General features: G+C 54.0%; 1 protein-coding gene across 2 annotated transcripts in view; it reads left to right on the top strand.

Annotated features, from left to right (window-relative positions):
* The window catches only part of SLIT1 (slit guidance ligand 1), a 62,035-nt gene that overhangs the window by 6,211 nt on the left and 38,299 nt on the right, over positions 1-17,525 (top strand). For both annotated transcript variants that reach the window (XR_001872998.1, XM_017803889.1), the window contains exons 2-4: positions 6,314-6,385; positions 6,669-6,740; positions 7,387-7,458. Coding sequence is in view for 1 of the 2 variants with exons in the window: in XM_017803889.1 (XP_017659378.1) it covers positions 6,314-6,385; positions 6,669-6,740; positions 7,387-7,458 (216 nt within the window). In the remaining variant the exon portion in view is untranslated. The remainder of the gene's footprint in view (positions 1-6,313; positions 6,386-6,668; positions 6,741-7,386; positions 7,459-17,525) is intronic.

The following is a 17,525-nucleotide window of genomic DNA, read 5'->3' as shown; positions in this document are numbered from 1 at the left end:
CCATCTCAGACCTCCCTGCCACATTCAGGCTCAGAGGCTGTGCTGACTGTCTGCTTCCCTGGTATGCATTTTGGATGCACTTGCTGCTCAAAATAGCAGAGGCAAGTGTCCTATGGGGGAGAGAGGCTGCTAGGAGGAGGAAGATCAGGAAAAAGGGAAATTAATTTTTCAAGCGATGCAGCCAAGGAGCAGCCCTGGGCACCAAAAGTGGGAGAGATGCAAGCTCCTGGCCCTGGATATTTCTGGGTAGGAGGAAGCCCTAGGTCCCAAATAGGATGCACCATGAGACCTAGCTGGTGCAGTACTGAGCAGGCACCTATAACCAAGCACTTCAGGTGCACTTGTCCTCCTAAACCAAGGAGGTTTGCTGAGGAAGATGCAGGATGGATTGGAACTCAATCTGATGAGTGGCAGGATGAAGCCTAAGGGCTGGGCAAACTCCCTTGCCCTGGAAAGCAGAGGAGGTAGGGCCCAGCTCCTTACCAGGCTACTCAGCATAGCACAAAAAGCCAAATTTTGTGGGTATCCAGGCTGTTTTCTTGGCTGTCTCAGTTTCCTCATTTGTGGAACAGAAATGACCTGCTGCCTTTTCTCTCTCCCATCGGGGCTGAGGGAGGTTATTTATTTATTTTTAACCCGAAGGTGACACACCACAATGCGCGCGTAAGTGTAAAGCATTCCCTGACTGTGAGTGGCTAATGGCTGTGGCATGAAAACCCCAGAGAGAAGTCAGGAGAACAGAAAGCCTTCCGGATCCTCACTGTTACTTCATGATCGATGCTGTTTGTAACACTTAAAAATCCGTCGTGATGATAACCTGCTGTAGTACCTCGTAAAAGCTTACAGAGCCTCCTGCACTCTGGGGGCCAATGCTGTGCTTGGGGCCGGGTTCCCCTTCGACTAAGGGCAGTGATGCTGAGATGAGCAGAGCTGCTCTTGGGGCTCTCCTTGCTGGGCACATCACCCTGCAAGCATCTGATAGGGGTGGTGCTGGCAAGGCATTTGCTCTGGGGTGTACAGCATCCTTAAAGGGGACTTTGATGAATCCTTTGGGCTCTTTGCTATTTTTGAGGGATCTGGTCAGAACAGGGATGGGAAGGAAAAGGAGGAGAAGGTGCTGAGCCCCTTGTGCAGCTGTAAGCCCAGGGTGTGGGTGCCCAGTGTCCCCTCCCCAAGCAGCAGGCAGCAGCACCTTGTAACCCCCTTGTACCTCACATGGAGTCAGCACCCAGCCATGCCCATATGGGCTGCAGGGAGCTGGTGAATGGGGTGAGCATCCCTCTCTGCCAGTGCTGGAGGGGACCAGCTCTCCTGGGACTGGGAAAGGCTCTTACCCTGCCTTTTGCTGCTTGAGCAGCTCAGCAAGCCTGTGCTGGGACTCAGTTACATTTAAGCAGCCGGGTGAAATCTTGAGAAGACTTGAAAAATGCAATAAAAGTGTAGGATGAAAGGTTGCAGCTGCTCTGTCCCCCAGTTCTGAGCACAGGGGTCAGTCTGGGGTCTGAGCCTCATCCATGTTTCCATTAGCTGTCTGCGTGATGGGACACAAGCTGCTTATGACAGTTGCAGATGCCACCAGGCCGGGAGAGATGCAAGAGGGCTGGAGACGGGGCTGAGATTTCGAAGTGGGCTTGGTGAACAGGAAGAATGGACTGACAGAAAGGATGTTGTTGCCTGCAGACTCAAGGAAAGTGTTTGGTGGGAGCACAGATGTGGAATGGGAGCACGAGCAGAGGAGGTCCTGTCCCTGCACGGCAGAGAGGCCCCAGGGGAGGGCTACGCCCCCAGGGCTGGGGGCTTGTTGGGGGGAATGGGGATGGGAGAGGGGCCTGCGTGGGCGAGGCAGGAGCCTGATCTCTGCACCATGGTGGCAGGCAGGGATGGGGTTCATCTGCAGTGAAGGGGGTTCAGGTCAGAGTTTTGTTAAAGGCTCTTGAGGCAGGAGCAGTGACGTCCTGGAGCAGTGACGTCCTGGAGCAGGGCACAGGGGAGTGTTAGTCTCTGTCCCTGAAGGAGCAATGCATGCATCTGCCTGGATTGATGGAGGGTGGCAGAGGTACTGCTTGGGGTGCATGACCTTACAGCCTTCATTTCTCCGCTTCCCTGATTATTATCTGGCACTGCTGGTTCCAGCTGGGGTCAGGGCTCTGGGATGAGCTGCTGGGAGGGGAGCCATGCCCTTAGGGGCTGATGCTCTGAGCCATAAGCAGGAACGGCAGAGCAGTAGAGAACTTGGAGGGAAGGACATGTTTACATGAAAAATGGGACTGCCAGCCTCGCTGGCACCAGGGCAGCAGCGGCCCTCAGAGTAGGTACTGCAGGAGCACGGATCCTTCTCTGAGTAGGTACTCAGGAGTAGGTACTGCAGGAGCACGGATCCTTCTCTGCCAGCCCCTGCAGTCACTGCCTGGGCGCTGTGGGCACCTGCTCTATACTGGTGCTGGCAGGGCTGGGGTACATTTTGCTGCTTTTGGGTGCAAATGCTGGGATTCATCTCACAGAGTTTCCCTCTGCTTTCTTAAAAGCAGGAGTCCAGGGAGCACAGCAGTTATGATTTCTGCCTTGTTGGAGAGTGGAGAGGAGCTGAGCCACAAGGACAGGAGTCACGTGTGTGCCAAATAGCTGATGCTTTGCAGTGGAGTATGGATAGTGGGATTGCACTGTCTGCTTCTTCCCGCTCCTGATAAATCAGTGCCCAGGGAAATATCACTCATGTTGGCTGTATTTAATAAATTAACTCTCAGTATTTGTGCTCTCTGAGGTTGTTACTGAGTTACTGTAGCTCCAAACCCTGCAAAGGGAAAAGACACATTGGACCCCCTGGGAATGGAATAAGCCATCCAAAGCTAGAAACCAAATATAAACCCAGACTATGCAAATCCAGTCTAATGAACCCTGCTACAGCACAGACATCCCATCTGGGAGTGGGATGATCCACAAGCAATGTAGCAAAGGGACTGCTTGTTTTAATGACTTTCCTCTTCCCAGGGCAAAATGGGAAGGGGGGTTTCTGAAACTTGAAGGTTGCAAATGAAAATTCACTGTCTCACCAGTGGCAGTGTGAGATTTGGGGTGCTGGGGGGCAGAGGAGGACAGCCTGGATGAACTTGAGGATACTTTCTCATGTTAAAACCTTTGGATTAATATGGAAAGAGCACACCCTGTTTCTGCTTCAAGTCACAGTCCAGAAATGCAACCAATCCACAGGGCAGCTTCCCAGACACATCAGTCCTTATTGAAGCTCTGTTCCGTGGGGCAGGGCAGGGTGTTTTGCTTCACTAGGAAAGGGCATGGAGGCAGCGGGTGAGCAGCTGAGCAGCAGGGATCTGGCTTTCTGGGCACTGCAGACTGTAATTTATCTCCATGAGGAACTGAAGGGGTTTTAGAGGGGAAAAATGTCATGAAGTTAAATGGCAGTGTTGCCTCGGCATCCTTACAAATAAGCTTTACCTGCTGTTCGTTCCCGTCTTGGTTGCAAAGGCCATCATTTACCTGAACAAAGGCATGGAGGGATGCTGGGAGCAGTTGTCAGGGAGCATGCAGGGCCAGTCCCCAAGGGAGTGGGGCTGTCAGAGGGCCCTGGGATACTGCCCCACTCGGGAATTGCCACCAGCCTCGGTGCTGGAGTACCCCAAGGTTGCTCAGGGAGCATGCAGGCTGGAAGTGGGCTGGGTCGGCAGCACAGCTGACCCCCAGAATAGCTCGTCCTGCCTGGTCCTCCTGGTGCTGAAGTCTTTGGGTTCTGGCTGCACTGTCCCACAAGGTGCCTGGGAGAGAGGACAGAACCTGGTTTTGGTACATGGAGGGACTGGCCATGACCAGTCCGTGGCTCTTTGGTGTTTCTGCTTTGCCTGGGCTCTACCTCTGGCTGAGGCTCTGGGATTCTGGTACTCTGAGGAGCCCAGAGAGGTCCAAGCTCACCTTGGACTTTGCAAGCTGATGTGTAGGTCTTGGCTTTCAGGTTGGGCAGTTTTAAATTAACCCTCTCTGCTCTGTCTGTCTGCAGTACTGGAGATTTCCAACTTCTATTTACACATTGCAGCCAGAGTAATGTTAGGTATGTTTAAAGGAAGGTGACATGGGAGTCCTGCTGGGAACCCTCCCTCACCAGGAGCTTGGATGGGTGCCTGAGGAGCTTCCAGGCAATCTTCTTCCAAGCAAGGAACTTTTAAGACATTTGGAGAAAATGAATCCTGGGGCTGGGGTTTCTCCCTGCCCTTAGCTGACTCCGGGGCTGTGGCCCATCAGGTGGGCACACATCTGCACGTACCAAGCCACCACATGTGACACATGAGACATGTAACACACCCCAGTGCTTCGTGCCTGGGACTAACATCCTGGCCACAGCTTTTGCTCCCCAGGAGAGGGTCAGGATTGAGCCCTGCAGGGCACATCCTTAAGGGTTGGAGTCCCAGTGATCCTGCTATGCTCGCTGAGTGCTGGCCGTACAGGGAGACGGAGGAGCCGTGGGGCTGCAGAGCCTGAGTGTGGGTTTCAGTTTAATCACTGGGGCTGAGGAACCTCTATTCATTCCCGCTTGCATTCATCTGTGTCCTAGTAACGTGCTCTCCCAACCTCCTTCCCAACACAGGCGCACACGGCTGGATAATGGCAGGAGCCCGGCAATCTTTGCACTGAATAGTGGTGTAATTACGAGGCTATAATGGCGAGCTGGAACTCATTAGCCATTATCAGCCGTTTCAGCAGGACAATGACAGCACCCCGGGGTGCGCGGCTGCGCTGGGTACAGCCAGCAGCCCTACACGCTGCTCGGCGGCCCGAGGCCAGCCTGCCGCTGACCTTGGCCCCTCGAATGGCTGCAGAGAGCGGTGGAGGGAGGCTTTGGTTCTGGATGGGAATGATAGACTTTGTATTCAGCCCCTCGTGTGACACGGGGCATTCCCGCTGTCAGGGCTCAGGAAGTTACAGAGCCCTGGGTGCTGGAGTCCTGCCCAGGCACCCCAACCTGCCCTGGGGTGGCACCCTCCTCCCTCTTCCCTTCCCTAGCAGCTCATCCCTTCCTTGACTGCCTCCCCCTCCTGTAGTTTGTTTTTCTCTTCATTTCTGTGTCTGAGTTCAATGCAGACAGTGGGTCTCCAGCATGGGAGCCTTCCCCAGCCCCTGTGTTCCCGTGGGCATCATCTGTCCCCAGCACATGCCGTGGGCAGATTGGCCTCATGGCAAGGAGCAGACACTGCTGTGCTTCATGCTGCCAAGGGGGGAGACTCTCTCCTGCAATGGGGGGTTGCACAGGGACCCCTGGCTCTGCAGAGTGTGGGTCCCAGGGCTGATGGTCCTGCTCTTCCTACAGTAATCACATCCCATAATGCGGAAAGACACGGCAAAACTAAGGCTGTGAGGTGCAAATCTCTGCGGCTCCCAGCTTGATGTATTTTAAAGCTGGATAATCCTAGCAGGGGCATGCTGGAGAGCATGGCTGGGGAGAACTGGGGTAGGTATAGCTGGCAGGCTGGGAGCAGAGCCCCTGCCATGTGCACGTCCAGCAGTGGAGCACACAATGTCCTGGTGCTCAGCAGAGCCTGGGCTGGACAGATGTCATGGGGGGTGTGTAGGCACCCCTTATTTCCACCAGCAGGGAGAGAAAGGAGGGACAGCATCTCTCTTCTGGCTGGATTGCCTGTCCGTGTGCTCACCCAGGGCTTTTGCACAACAGAGTGATGCCACAAAGCATCTTGCCCTGTGCAAGCATCTCTTGGCAGGTGAAACTTGAAATGTGGCTTATTCTTTGGGTAGGGTGTGAGATGGCTGCACACTGAACTGGTTGTGATGCGTGTGGGTGTCTTGCAGCTGGGTATTTGGAGGGATCTTGCTGTTCTGGGGGACATTTGTTCATTTTCTTATTAGCCCTGCCTTCTCTGAGCAGCTCTGTATGTTTGGGATGACCCTACCAGGTGTTTGCTGCATTTCCAGAGCAGGGTGACATACATCAAGTCAGGCTTATTTCATTGCTAAGGGCTCTAGGGCTTCTGTCCCAAGGGGGGCATCCATCATGGGGACAGAGGGAGCTGGACAGCCCCTTCCTCTTGTTACCATATTATCCATGAAAGATGGCAGCTTACACACTACTGGCCAGCCAGACTTCTGTGTACCCAGCACTGCTGGCTGTTGAGGATGAGGGTCCTCTCTGGAGACAGCAGCCAGCCCAGCCATTCCTGGTGAGGGGCACAGAATTGCCTCAGCCACTGCTGTCCTTTGGGTCCTCTCTGCCATTTTTTGGGAGGTACTGGGGAGGCTCAGTGCCTGGCCACCTCCTGAGCGCTTCTTTGCTGATTTCTGTCTCTTCTTTCTACAGGGAACTCAATGGCAACAACATAACACGGATCAACAAGAATGACTTTGCTGGGCTGAAGCAGCTCCGCGTCCTGTGAGTTTCTGATGAGCGGCTGCCTGCCCCGACCTTGGCAGATACTGTACTTGGCTTGTGGCCCCTCCTGGGGCTGCTAGAGCCTCTTGCTCAGGGCATCTCCCAGCAGGGCTGGAGGGTATTGTGTTGAGCTGAGTATGGTGGGCTTCCAGCTGGAAGAGAGAGGGGCGAAAGAGATTGGGTTGTGTTGAGGGGATAGTGGGTGAGGTGGTCCTGGGTCAAAAGAAGTGATGGGGGCACTGGGGACCACCTTTCCAGAAAGCTGACCCCCTTCTCTCTGCAGGCAGCTGATGGAAAACCAGATCAGCACAGTGGAGCGTGGAGCGTTCGATGACATGAAGGAGCTTGAGCGGCTGTGAGTGCCTGGGCATGGAAGAGGGTTTAAGGGGGGCTACTGGGTTTAGTTGCAGAGAGCATCCTTTCCTTTTTGCCTTAAACGTATTGGTGCTGCCGGACTTCAAACAGCTTCTCTTCTGCACGGCAGCAGTATTTTACAGTGTAGCAAGCAAACCTATTTGTGTTTCTATAGATCTTAAAGTCTTTTCTGATGCTTTTGAGGTGAGGAGCAGGTTAAACAAAAATCATTTTTGCTGTATCAGCTGTCCTGTGTGTTAGCGAGGGAGCCCTAAGTTCTGGTCCAGTACTCAGTAAAATAGCTCAGCAGTTTAAAAATCCCAAGCTGCTCAAGCAAATATGAGGAGCTGAGTGAACAGCAGGTTAAGAGCGCAGTTAAGCAGCAGTCAGCAGTTAACAGCTTGGAGTCCTCTCTGCATGTAATTACAGCATTGTGAGTGAGTCTATTACTGCCCCGTTGGTTGTCCCCACCTTGGAGTGTGGTGGACAGGATAGGGGTGTCCTTGCCAGGTGGGATGCTCTGCTCTCTTGGCCCCCCTGAGTGAGCCAAAGCACCCAGCTGTACCTGCCACAGCCGGTTGGGTTGCAGGTGGGGTCATTGCTTTGCCCCCCCCCCCAAATCCTGACCCTTTCTTCTTTCCTTGCAGACGGCTGAACCGCAACCAGCTGCACACCCTGCCTGAGCTCCTCTTCCAGAACAATCAGGCGCTCTCACGGCTGTAAGTACCTTCCGTGCCTGTGGGGCTCCCCTGCCCAGCGGTGATGTGGGCTCACTTGTGGGACTGCATGGGTTTTGGAGGGGCACTGATGTCCCGGGAGGGTGCTGCTTCTGGAGAGTTGTGCTGGTGCCTTGTCCCGGTGTTGGCTCATAGTGTGGCAGGGGAATGCACCCTGTTTCTGTGTGACCAGAGCATGCAGCATGTCAGGAAATTGGCTGTGACTTGCAGAAGACCTGAGACTGGCACTGTTAGGGATGTTTTGTAATGCATGGGTATGTGGCAGGAGGGGCTGGCAGTTTGGGCTGGGTCTGGCATCACAGAGCTGTGCCTCCACAGTGTCAGTTGCAGAGGTGCTGAGCTCCACAACTTCCTCCCTGGGTATGGATCACAGGCTCTGGAGTAGGGTGCCCTTATAGGCTAGACTAGGTTGTCATGAAGGAAGGATGAAAGAGGATGTCCCTAAGGGGGTCACATCCTGCATGGAGACCTCTGTAGGGTACAGAGAGCCCCACAGCCCTGCTCAAGAGCTGCCTTTCTGTGGGTGTCTGGGGAAAGAGGCAGAAGCTGTGCCTGGGGCAGATCCAGCCTCTCATGCCTGCTGCCCCCACTCCACACTGCTCTGCCTGCCTCCATCCCTGCTTGTCCCTCTGCACCCGCAAACACCCCCAGGGACTGTCTCTTGTCCAGAAAGCCCCAGCTCCGCAGACCTCTCTGCTCTTCCTCCCTCTGTGCATCAGCAGGCTGCCTGGAGAGGGCTGCTGGGGTTTTGATAAATATTCTCTTTTCCATATTGGCTTTCCCTTGCCTGGGGCTGCTTTGCTTGGGCAGTGGTGCTGTCAGCAGTGCCAGCATTGTTCAAACAAAACATTTACAGGCTCTCAGCTATGTCAGGCATTGCGTATATTGGGAAGGGGACTGTGAGAAGGAGAGGATGTGTGCCAGACTGGGGCTGGTGCTCTGCATCACTCAGAAAAGCAGCTTACACCCTGTGGCTGATTTGCAGTGCATCAGAGCAGGGTGGTTGTAGCTGGGACATGAGCTTTCTACTTACTGCATCTTGTATCTCCATTTCTCAGCAGTGAGGATGCCAGGTCCCTGCTGGGTCAGGGCAGGAATGGATGAAATAGCTGAATGGGCTGAGACATTTCCAGGACAGGCATGGCCATGTTGGGGCCAGGCAGCCTTGCCTGTACGGGCAGGCTGCGGCTGATTTGTTTTCTTCCGATAGTGCCAGGGAGTCAGTCCTGGAGTCCAGCCGGAGGCGGTGTAATGAAGGGTTAAAACGCCGTGTGGGTTGCCAGCATGGGATGTGTGAAGTGGTGGACAGGCGCCAAAGATGGGCCTAGGTAATGGCAGCTGATAGCACAGGCGTTCAATTAATTATCAAATGGCATTTGTTGAGCTCAGCTGTGCAATATCGTGGCGCCAGCAAGGGCCCATCCTCCTCCAGCCACCCATTGCATAACAGAAACATGGGCAAGAGAGTTATTTTCCAAACATCAGTGTTCCCCTTTTAATCTTGCCTAGATTTTAATACCAGGCTTTTTCAAAAAGCAAACCCTAACAATTGATCAGGGAGATGCAGAAGGGCAGCTCTTGGGGGGGCTGTACAGTGTGCTCCTCCACAGCCCCCGGGCTTGTGTGGATCCAGGGCTATACCATGGTGTACACGGGGCTGTACACACCCTCACACCCTGTGCACGGGACTGTACATTCTGCCGTGGGTTGAAGAGGGCTATGCAAGATGCTCCTTGCAGCCACCTCGTGCTCAGGTGCATTTCAGCCTCTTCCTGTTGTTTTACTGCAATGTGTTAATTGTTTCAAACCTATTCCCTGCCACCCTGTCTTGAAGCTCTTTTCTGGCTGCCTCTGACATGGCAAACTCTGCCTGGACACCAGCACCTGGAGCTATTTTTGAACAATCTGGGGCTTTGTGCACGGCTCAGATTTTGCAGCTCCTTTACTGTAACTGGTCCTGCATCTTGGTGAACTCTGATGCTCACTTGGAGCAGAGGATCCCTGCAGTGAGCTGTGGGACTGGGGACAGGGGACACACTGAGCCACCTGCCACTCTCCTCTGCAGCACATTGCCCCACACTCATTAGTGAGGGTAGGGGTGCAGCACTAGGGTCTGCCCAGGTAGCACGTCAGGAGCCACTGCCCTGGCAGAGCCTTGAGTTCTGCATTTGGGCAGCAGAGCCCTGTGTATCAGAGGACCTGCTGCTCCCTCTCCTTGATGCTGCCTGTTGCTGAGGTGCTTAAGGATGTTTTTTGGGGGGGATAGTGGGTTAGGGGGTGCCTGAGGTAGCTAGTCTAGACACATATGCTGGCTTAGCATGAGGTGGGATCTGGACGAGTGCTAGTCCAGCCGGTGCAAGAGGTCATAAGGACACTCTTAAATTGCTGCAAACCTGGGTCAGGCTACGGGGATATGAGTCAGTGGGGAACAGGTTTAAGCTAAATTGAAATCAGCTTGCCTTGAACCGAAATTGGAGCCTCCCCACTGGGCTTTGCACTTATTTAACTGCTGAAATGGATCTGGGGTGGCCCCACTGCTCAGTGACCCCTCCCTGCCCCAGGAGCAGTCTGGGACCCGTGCTGGTCCAGGAAGAGAGGGTTCTTACCAGAACCGTGCTCTTGCAAATCCTGGTCTCCAAACCATTTCCAGCAAACAGGGCCTGTGCAGGCTTCTCCTTGACCTGCCCACTGCAGCCACCTGTGGCATGCTCCTCAAGTGCCTGGAGTTCCTGCTAGGTCCTCATGCCCTCCCAGCATTGTACTGGGAGGTCTTGAATTAGCAAAAACTGTCTCAATGAGTTGGGTTGGGATCTGTTTAGTTGGGAAATGAGGCTGCCAGGTGGAAGCTGAAAGCCAGGGGTGGATGCAGAAAACAGTGGGGGTTGCTTAGATGGGTACTTGGATGCTGGCCTGGATGCTCCAGCCTCTTCTAGATGTAGTCTTGATGCACCTCTCGCAGCACATCAGTAGCATGGCAACAGATTAAGGCAAGTCTGTTGAATTAGGGATATGTGATACCCATAAGAGCAGTTTCCCACTGTACCTTGAGCCTGATGAAAATCTCTCATGAGCCCAAGAGGAGGCCCTCAGACTCAGGTCAGGATGGAGAGATCTTTGTCCACCTCCTGGGTCTGAGTGTCAGAGCCTAATCCACGTTGGTGGTACTTTGTGGTCTCCCAGCCTGGCTCGAGCTGCAATTAGTTACTCGGATCTTGGCTATAAAGAGCATTTGTGCATTGGGATAATGGAAAGGGTTGGAGTTAAACCTGATCCGTTGGGGCTTAAATAAACTGGGGAATGGCAGGAAAGGGCCAACAGAAAGCAAACCTCAAATAACGGCATGGGGGAGGTGAGACGCCTGAAGAGGAATGTTTTCCCCTCGGAATTTGGGAATATTGAGCTGACGCCTGCCCGGAGCCTGTCTCAGTCTGAGATGGTGAGGTGGGGGGGCTGTGCCAGCACCTTGGCAGTGGGGCCAGGAGGCAGGGGGACGCTCTGCATGGCCTCCCTTATTTATGTCTGCCACAACGAGCGAGTAACTCATTAAGCAGCCCTGTTGGCTGGAAATGGTGCTGATCTGAGGTTTCGCTGAAGAGCGCCTGACCCCAGTGACCCATTCTCAAACTGGGTTTAATTAAACTGTCAGCACTGGACGGAAGAACAAAGCATCGTGGGCTTGTGGGGGGGGCAGGGTCCCCCGGCAGCTCACTGGGGAAGAGCACATCTCCTGCGAGGTGGAGAGCTGATAAAAAATGAATCTTTCCTTCCATCATGGATTACCCAGGCAAGAAGGTGACCTCTGCTATTGCAGTGCCCAGCGCTGGTCCCCAGTGCGTCACAGCCGTACGCATCTTGGCTCAGCACTGGTGCCTGGCATGCCAGGAGCCGTGGTAGACCTTCCTTCAGCATCTCTCTGTTTTTTTTCTTGGGTTTCCCTTCACAAAAGAGAAAGCAAGCAGAGTTTCTCTCTGCTCCCTTGGGAAGGATGGGGGAAGGATGGGAGAGGAGTTTTGTAGCACTCTCTCCCTTTTCTGCCCACCTCCCCTTAAAACCTCCTCCTGTTTCTAAGCCCCTTTGGGGGTCCTGCATGAGGGAAGCAAGGAGGAGAGAGGAGTCTGGGATGGCTGTAGCAGCAGGGTGAGGACAGAAATGCTGTGGGTGCATCATCAGGGAGGCAAAGACGTGGGCTGTCGAAATGTGCTAAAGGCAGCCAGGATGGCTATAAATAAATGGTTTTCTCCAAAGGAAGCCGAGCGGATGCGAGGGAAGAGAGGAGCAGTGGGTGCTTGGCTGTGAGGAGCTCTGGGGAGATGCTCCTGCAGGAAAGCTGCAATCCCGGATGGATCCCCCCAGGAGCAGCTGCCCAGTGGTTTCCCTCAGCAAAAGCTGCAGCAGCTGCTCCATGCTCAGACAGAGTGGGAGCTGAGAAAGGGTGAGCTGAGAAAGGGTGAGCAGAGAGTGTGGGGGGAAAAAAGTCTTGTCTTCTTCCTTCTGAAGATTTAGGACATGGGCTGTAGACTGTCAGTTCCTGTCAGACCCATGCCAGCAAAAATGGTGTAGGAGATGGTGCCATGTCCTAGCTGGCAGCCAAGCCCAGGGGGAAGGGCTTCGGTGCTGCTCTGCTGTCTGTAAGGGCAGGGGCTCCCTGGAAACAGCATTAACATCTCAATCAGGGCTGGTGACTTTCTGAGCCAGGGACATGTGAAATGTTGTAGGAGCTCGGGGGATTGTCACGCTCCTGTGAGACTCTCTTCCTGCAGCCGGAGCCTGCAAAGGAATAGCAAGGCTCTACAACTACCTCTGTCTGGGAGTTGACAGAGGGACCAGGGGTATTTAAAGATCTGGGTGACGATGGAGTTCTGAGCTGTTGCAGAGAGCACTGCAGCTGGGTGTCCTGCCTGGGTAGGAGAGGTGATGTTATGGTGAGCTCTGGAGCTAGTTCCTTGCACCACCACTGAATTTGGCTAAACCTAGCCCTAACTGCCTTTAGAAAAGCAGGAAGAGAAAAATAGGGGGCTGCTAAATAACTTGAGAAAATGCAAATTACATCCTTCAAGAAGGAGAGGATCACAACCACACGAGAGGAAGCTGTGAGCTGAGTAGTAGCAAAACAGGGTGACAAGTGAAAAAGGAGCTGTCACAGAAAGGAATAACAAAACAGGCCCCGCTCAGATGGGGCTGGCTGCGCGTAGGAGGTGTTGCTTGCGAGACTGTACCAGTGACCATTCCTCTTGGGGCTGCACTGGGAAACCCCCCAGACAGAGAAAGGAGAGATGGAGAAAAAAATGTGTGCTCGGCTGGATAAAGGAGTGGTCCCATGCCCCCACAGTGGGTGGTCGTGCTGGTGCCAGGGGGACGGTGTGGGTGTCAGGTGGGGACGCTCTCTGAGGAATGCACGTGACACAGCTCTGCTCCCCTCCCAGTGTGGGGGACTTGCCTGAGCCTTGGTTTAAATTTGATGGGGGATTTTCAGTGCCTGCCAGCCTGGCTCCCTGAAAATGCTGCTGTGGTGGTGGGCTGGCTCTCCTGTGCCAGACACCCACCCAGTCATCTCACGGTCGCTCCTGTGGGGCTCTGGCTGAGGTTCACCACCTCCGGTGAGGTTTTGTGCTGGTTCTGCAGCCAGTGAGCTCGGCTAGTGCCCAGGAGCCTGCAGCCACTGTGTGGGAAGGGGTCTGTGGGCACAGCATTGTGTTTTTATCTTCCCATGCTGGAGCAGGGTCACTTTGGTTCCCTGGGTACGTGCCCCTTTGCTCTTTGCACAGATGTGTGCGTGCTGATGTTCTTGTGCAGAGGTCTGTGGTCCAAGAGCAAAGTGCCAAGGTCAGAGCAGAGAACAGCTCCCCTGGAGCAAATCTCCCTGCTTCCCGTTCCCCAACATCCCACATTTTGTCCCAGCTTCCCCTCCAGCAGCATCCCCCTCCCCTTGTCGTGTGAGGGCCAAGTGTCCCTGCTGTCACCATGCCCATGTTTCGGACTCCGGGTGCCGTACCCCCTCACGCTCCCAACAAAGCCCCTTCTGTCAGGGACAGAGTAGGGCTGGGGGGGCAGGCTGGGATGTGTCCCCCCGAATACCAATGAGTAGGGGGAGTGTGTTTACCCCTGTAGCTGGGGTAGAGAGGGAGCCGCGGGGTCTGTATGCTGCAAGACCCCCCCCACCAGCCAGGGGGAGGGGGAAAGGGAAGGGAGGCCTCTCCGCAGTCCCCGGGAACAAAGAGTCAGTGTGGCTCGTGACAGCTCTAAGGAAACGCAGGAAAACAAATGTGCCACTAATAGGTGGGGAGGTTACCTAGGGAAAGATGCTGCCAGGCAGGCAGGGGGCCAGCCCCCTCCCCGGCGAGCTGCCAGGTGGTGAGAGGCTGTGACTGGCACCCCCAGTCTTGGTGGGGCTTAGGGGGCTGCAGCAGGGCCAAGCTGAGGCAGGTTGGCATGTCCCTGCACTGCTGGCCCATGGGGACAGCACCCTTATGGGTGTCTGGGGGTTTTGTGCTGGGTGTCCCTGCTGGGAAGTAGCACCCTTGTGCAGGGAGCTGCTCACTGCCTGCTGGTTCTTCCCCTTCTTCCTCCATTGTTCACATGCCACAGACCTCAGTTTTTTTTCAGGGGGGACACAATAAGACTCCCTGGGGGATCCTGAATGCAGACAAGCCTCAAAGGCTCACAAATTAAACACTTGTTTAAGATCTCTTAATATTTAAGCACTTCCACAAGCTTTCCGGGACCTGACTTGCAGTCTCTGGAGGCAAAGGAGTGCTGGGGTGAAGGTTGCTACTGTGTCCCAACCTGCAGATGAGCAGCCTCCCCCTTTGCTTCCCACCATCCTGGGCCCCCTCCCACCAGAGTGATGCTGCAGCCCCTGCACAGGGACGCCCCGGCTCTTCTGCGCCATTATCCTGCCAATGAGCCAGGGCTGCCAGGAGTGGGCATTGCCAGACAGCTGCCTGGAGATAATCTGCCCCATTCCCTCCATGCACCCTGTTGTGCTCCTGACCCATGGCCAGTTCCAGCTTTCTGGCTGTTGAGACGCTTCCAGGGTTTCCCTGGCAATGCACAGGGTCAAGCTCTGCTCCTGGGGCTCCCTCCTCAAGCCATTGGCTCCTCTGGACTCATCCTTGGTCTTGCTTTGGCCGCGGGCTTGGATTTGGCTTTCATAATGTTATTAAAGCAAAGGGGTCTGTGGTAAGGTGCAGCTTTCATCCCCCTGCCCCTTTCAGCAAAGCCCCCCCCTCCGCATGGCATCATGCAGAGTATCCCTGCCCAGCTCCCCAGCAATGCACTGGCAAATGGGAATTTGCAACCCATGGGAAAAAGCGATGAAAAATCAAGTCTTCTTACTGCTGGGCAGCAGTGCTAATTACACAGCTATTAAAACACGGGGGAATTATTTATTCCCTCCCTGGCTCACAGCTCATGGCATGCATTGTCCCACATTCAGTCTTTGCCACCTTTGGTTCCCTGAAAGAGTTAAAAGAGCACTCGGAGGAGCTGATCCCTTTGTCCATACATTTTGAGTACGGAATAAAGGCATTTCTTTCCTCCTGTTTTCACAGCTCAAATAGTAGAAGAGTTCAAAGTAATATTAAAGAACCATGAACAGAATTAGCCTTTGGTAATCTGACTCTCAGAATGTGGAAGAAAAAAGTCTTATGCAGTGATTCGAGGCTAAGTTATAACTTGGTACCCCTGCACTTGTATCCACAGACATGTGGACTTGCAGAGCCATGTAAGTAACCTGTGTTTGCTGGTTGATTCTCCCATGGGTGGGTGCTGGACCTCCTCATCTCTCTTGCTGGGACTGCCATGAAAACAAGCCGTCAGCAGTTTCCAGAGTGGTGCCTGTGCCATGTCCCTTCTCTGCTGCTCCCCAGGGACCTGTGATGATTGTGGCATGGATAGTGGGTCATGCAGCATGCAACCTCGACACCAGCAGCTCGGCTTGGTGAGCTCCCACTTCTTGCCCAATCAGGCTGCCTGGGATTCTGTATCCCCTGCTGTAGGTAGGTAATTTTCCCCATGCTAAAGTGCTGTAAAGGCCAAACAGGTGAGTGTAAGTTGGGAAGATGCCCCTTCTCACATCCAGGGGGGTTTCCTGGTGCAGCAGGGCTCGTAGGCATTGCCAAGGGGAAGCTGTCCCCTGCCTGCAGGTATGGGCTGAGGGCAGCCTGGTTTGGCGAGCACATTTCCCAGTGTATGCCAATCGACACCTGTGCATGAAGAAACCCTGCTGGCAGTCTGTTGGGGGTGGGTTTGGGGAGGTGGGGATTCATTCTCATCTGTGTTAAATTCTCATCTGTGTTAAATTAATTATCATCTCAGGCTTATCCTCACCTAACCAGCAAGATGCTGGTTGGGACCCCCACCGCCCTGCCAGAGCTAAGCAGCATATGGATTAGGGGGTCTTACCGGCTGCCTCCCCTGGCCCCTCCATGGTTGTTGCACCTCCCTTTGCCCCCAGAAGCTTTCATCCCCATTTGTGTCTGTATTTCTCTTCAGGATAGGAAAAGCTGGTTTAATTTTTACTGCTCCCAAGGGAGCTGTTGGTAACTGAAGACATCCCTCTGTCTTGTTCTCTGTAAACTGGGAGGCAGGAAATGGCAGGGATGGTTTAAAATGGTTTCCTCACCCCTTCTTCTGCTTGCCCCTCTGATGGGAGATGGCATTTAGGGCAGAGCTTCTTGGAAAGAAATAAAGTTGCTCAGACTTTTTCCAGGCCCTGGGGCTGGAGGAGAGATGTTTCTCTGGGAGATGCAGGTGGGAAGAGCTTGACCGTTCTCTTGAGTGTTTTGGCAGTGGTAATTTTGGGATCCCAGGGAGGAGGAGTGAGGGGTGTTAGCCATATTGCACTGACAGAGTATTAAATGTGGCAAGCACAGGAAAAGCTCCCAAAAAGTGTCTTTCATCCCAGAGCTAGGAAGTTCTCCAGCCCCAAACCCTTCTCATGGCGGAACTGGGAAGGGGACCTGCAAATCTTCTGCAAATCAGTCCCTTCTGCACTGTTTTCCCATCCCTAGCTCTCAAAGGGGCTTCTGTCTGACTAGGAGCCCCACAGGTGGATGGGTGCTTCATATCCCCTACTTTACCCCTGGACTGGGATGCTTTTTCTCAGGGCACCATTGGCCGGTTGCTACGCAACACAGGCTTGTGGGTTGCCTCGGCAACAGGGGCCTGGGGATGTGGGTTGACCCTATCATGAGACTCTTTTAGGATGTTTGCCTGGAGTTTGGTGATCCCGCTTGCCGTGGACTGGCGTGATTTGCTGGTATGTGCTGGTCCAGCGCAAAGATGATGGAAATGCAAAATGTGTGGGTTGGGCTATAGGTATTTGACATCAAGGTTTTAACCCCAGGGATACTCCATTGCAGCTCCTCTCCATTGCAGCTCCTCTCCATTGCACAGCCAGGCTATTACTGCCCGGCAATTAACACCAGTGCTATTAATTACTAATCATAGGGATGAAAGTGGGGTGTGTAGTAGGAATGGGGATCTGCACTTGTGGGGTAAACAGGAGCAAGCAAGTGAGGAGCAAGCAAGGAGGCTGGCTGCATTCCCAGGACTCGGTGGTGTTTCCAGCTCTTGCTGTCTGACCGGAGGCATTTCCACCTCCTGGTGTTGTCATCCCGCTCCAGCTTGCTTGTTCTCCTCCCCACGGGCGCAGCATGTTGCTCATTCCTGCATCCTACGATTTCACAGCATCCCCGCAGCCGGTGTTAATGAGATTAGACCCAAGCTTTAAGATGTCTCTCTCTATCCTTTGCCATCCAATTACACAGCCCGCATGGTATCTGATTGCCTGCGAGAGGGGAGGACTGGGGCTGGCTGGGATGGGAGGATGCAGCTGGTCTTTCTGGGTATCAGCCCCGCCGTGCGGAGTGGTTTTCTTTCTTTTCTTTTCACTCTTTCTTTTTTTTTTTGTTATTCCCCGTTGGCTTTGAGCTGCTTCGTTTGGCTTTTTCATCGCTTCTCAACGTGGTGGCTGGGCAGAATTTGTTTAAATTAACTGCTTGAATGGCAGCGTTTGTGTGTGTTGGTGGGGGGGGAGCTCAGACAGC

This window comes from Lepidothrix coronata, unplaced genomic scaffold (assembly GCF_001604755.1).
Source record: "Lepidothrix coronata isolate B3197 unplaced genomic scaffold, Lepidothrix_coronata-1.0 Scaffold8, whole genome shotgun sequence".
Lineage (NCBI taxonomy): Eukaryota > Metazoa > Chordata > Aves > Passeriformes > Pipridae > Lepidothrix > Lepidothrix coronata.
The sequence above is the reverse complement of the archived record's forward strand: the minus strand, read 5'-3'. Positions and strand labels throughout refer to the sequence as shown.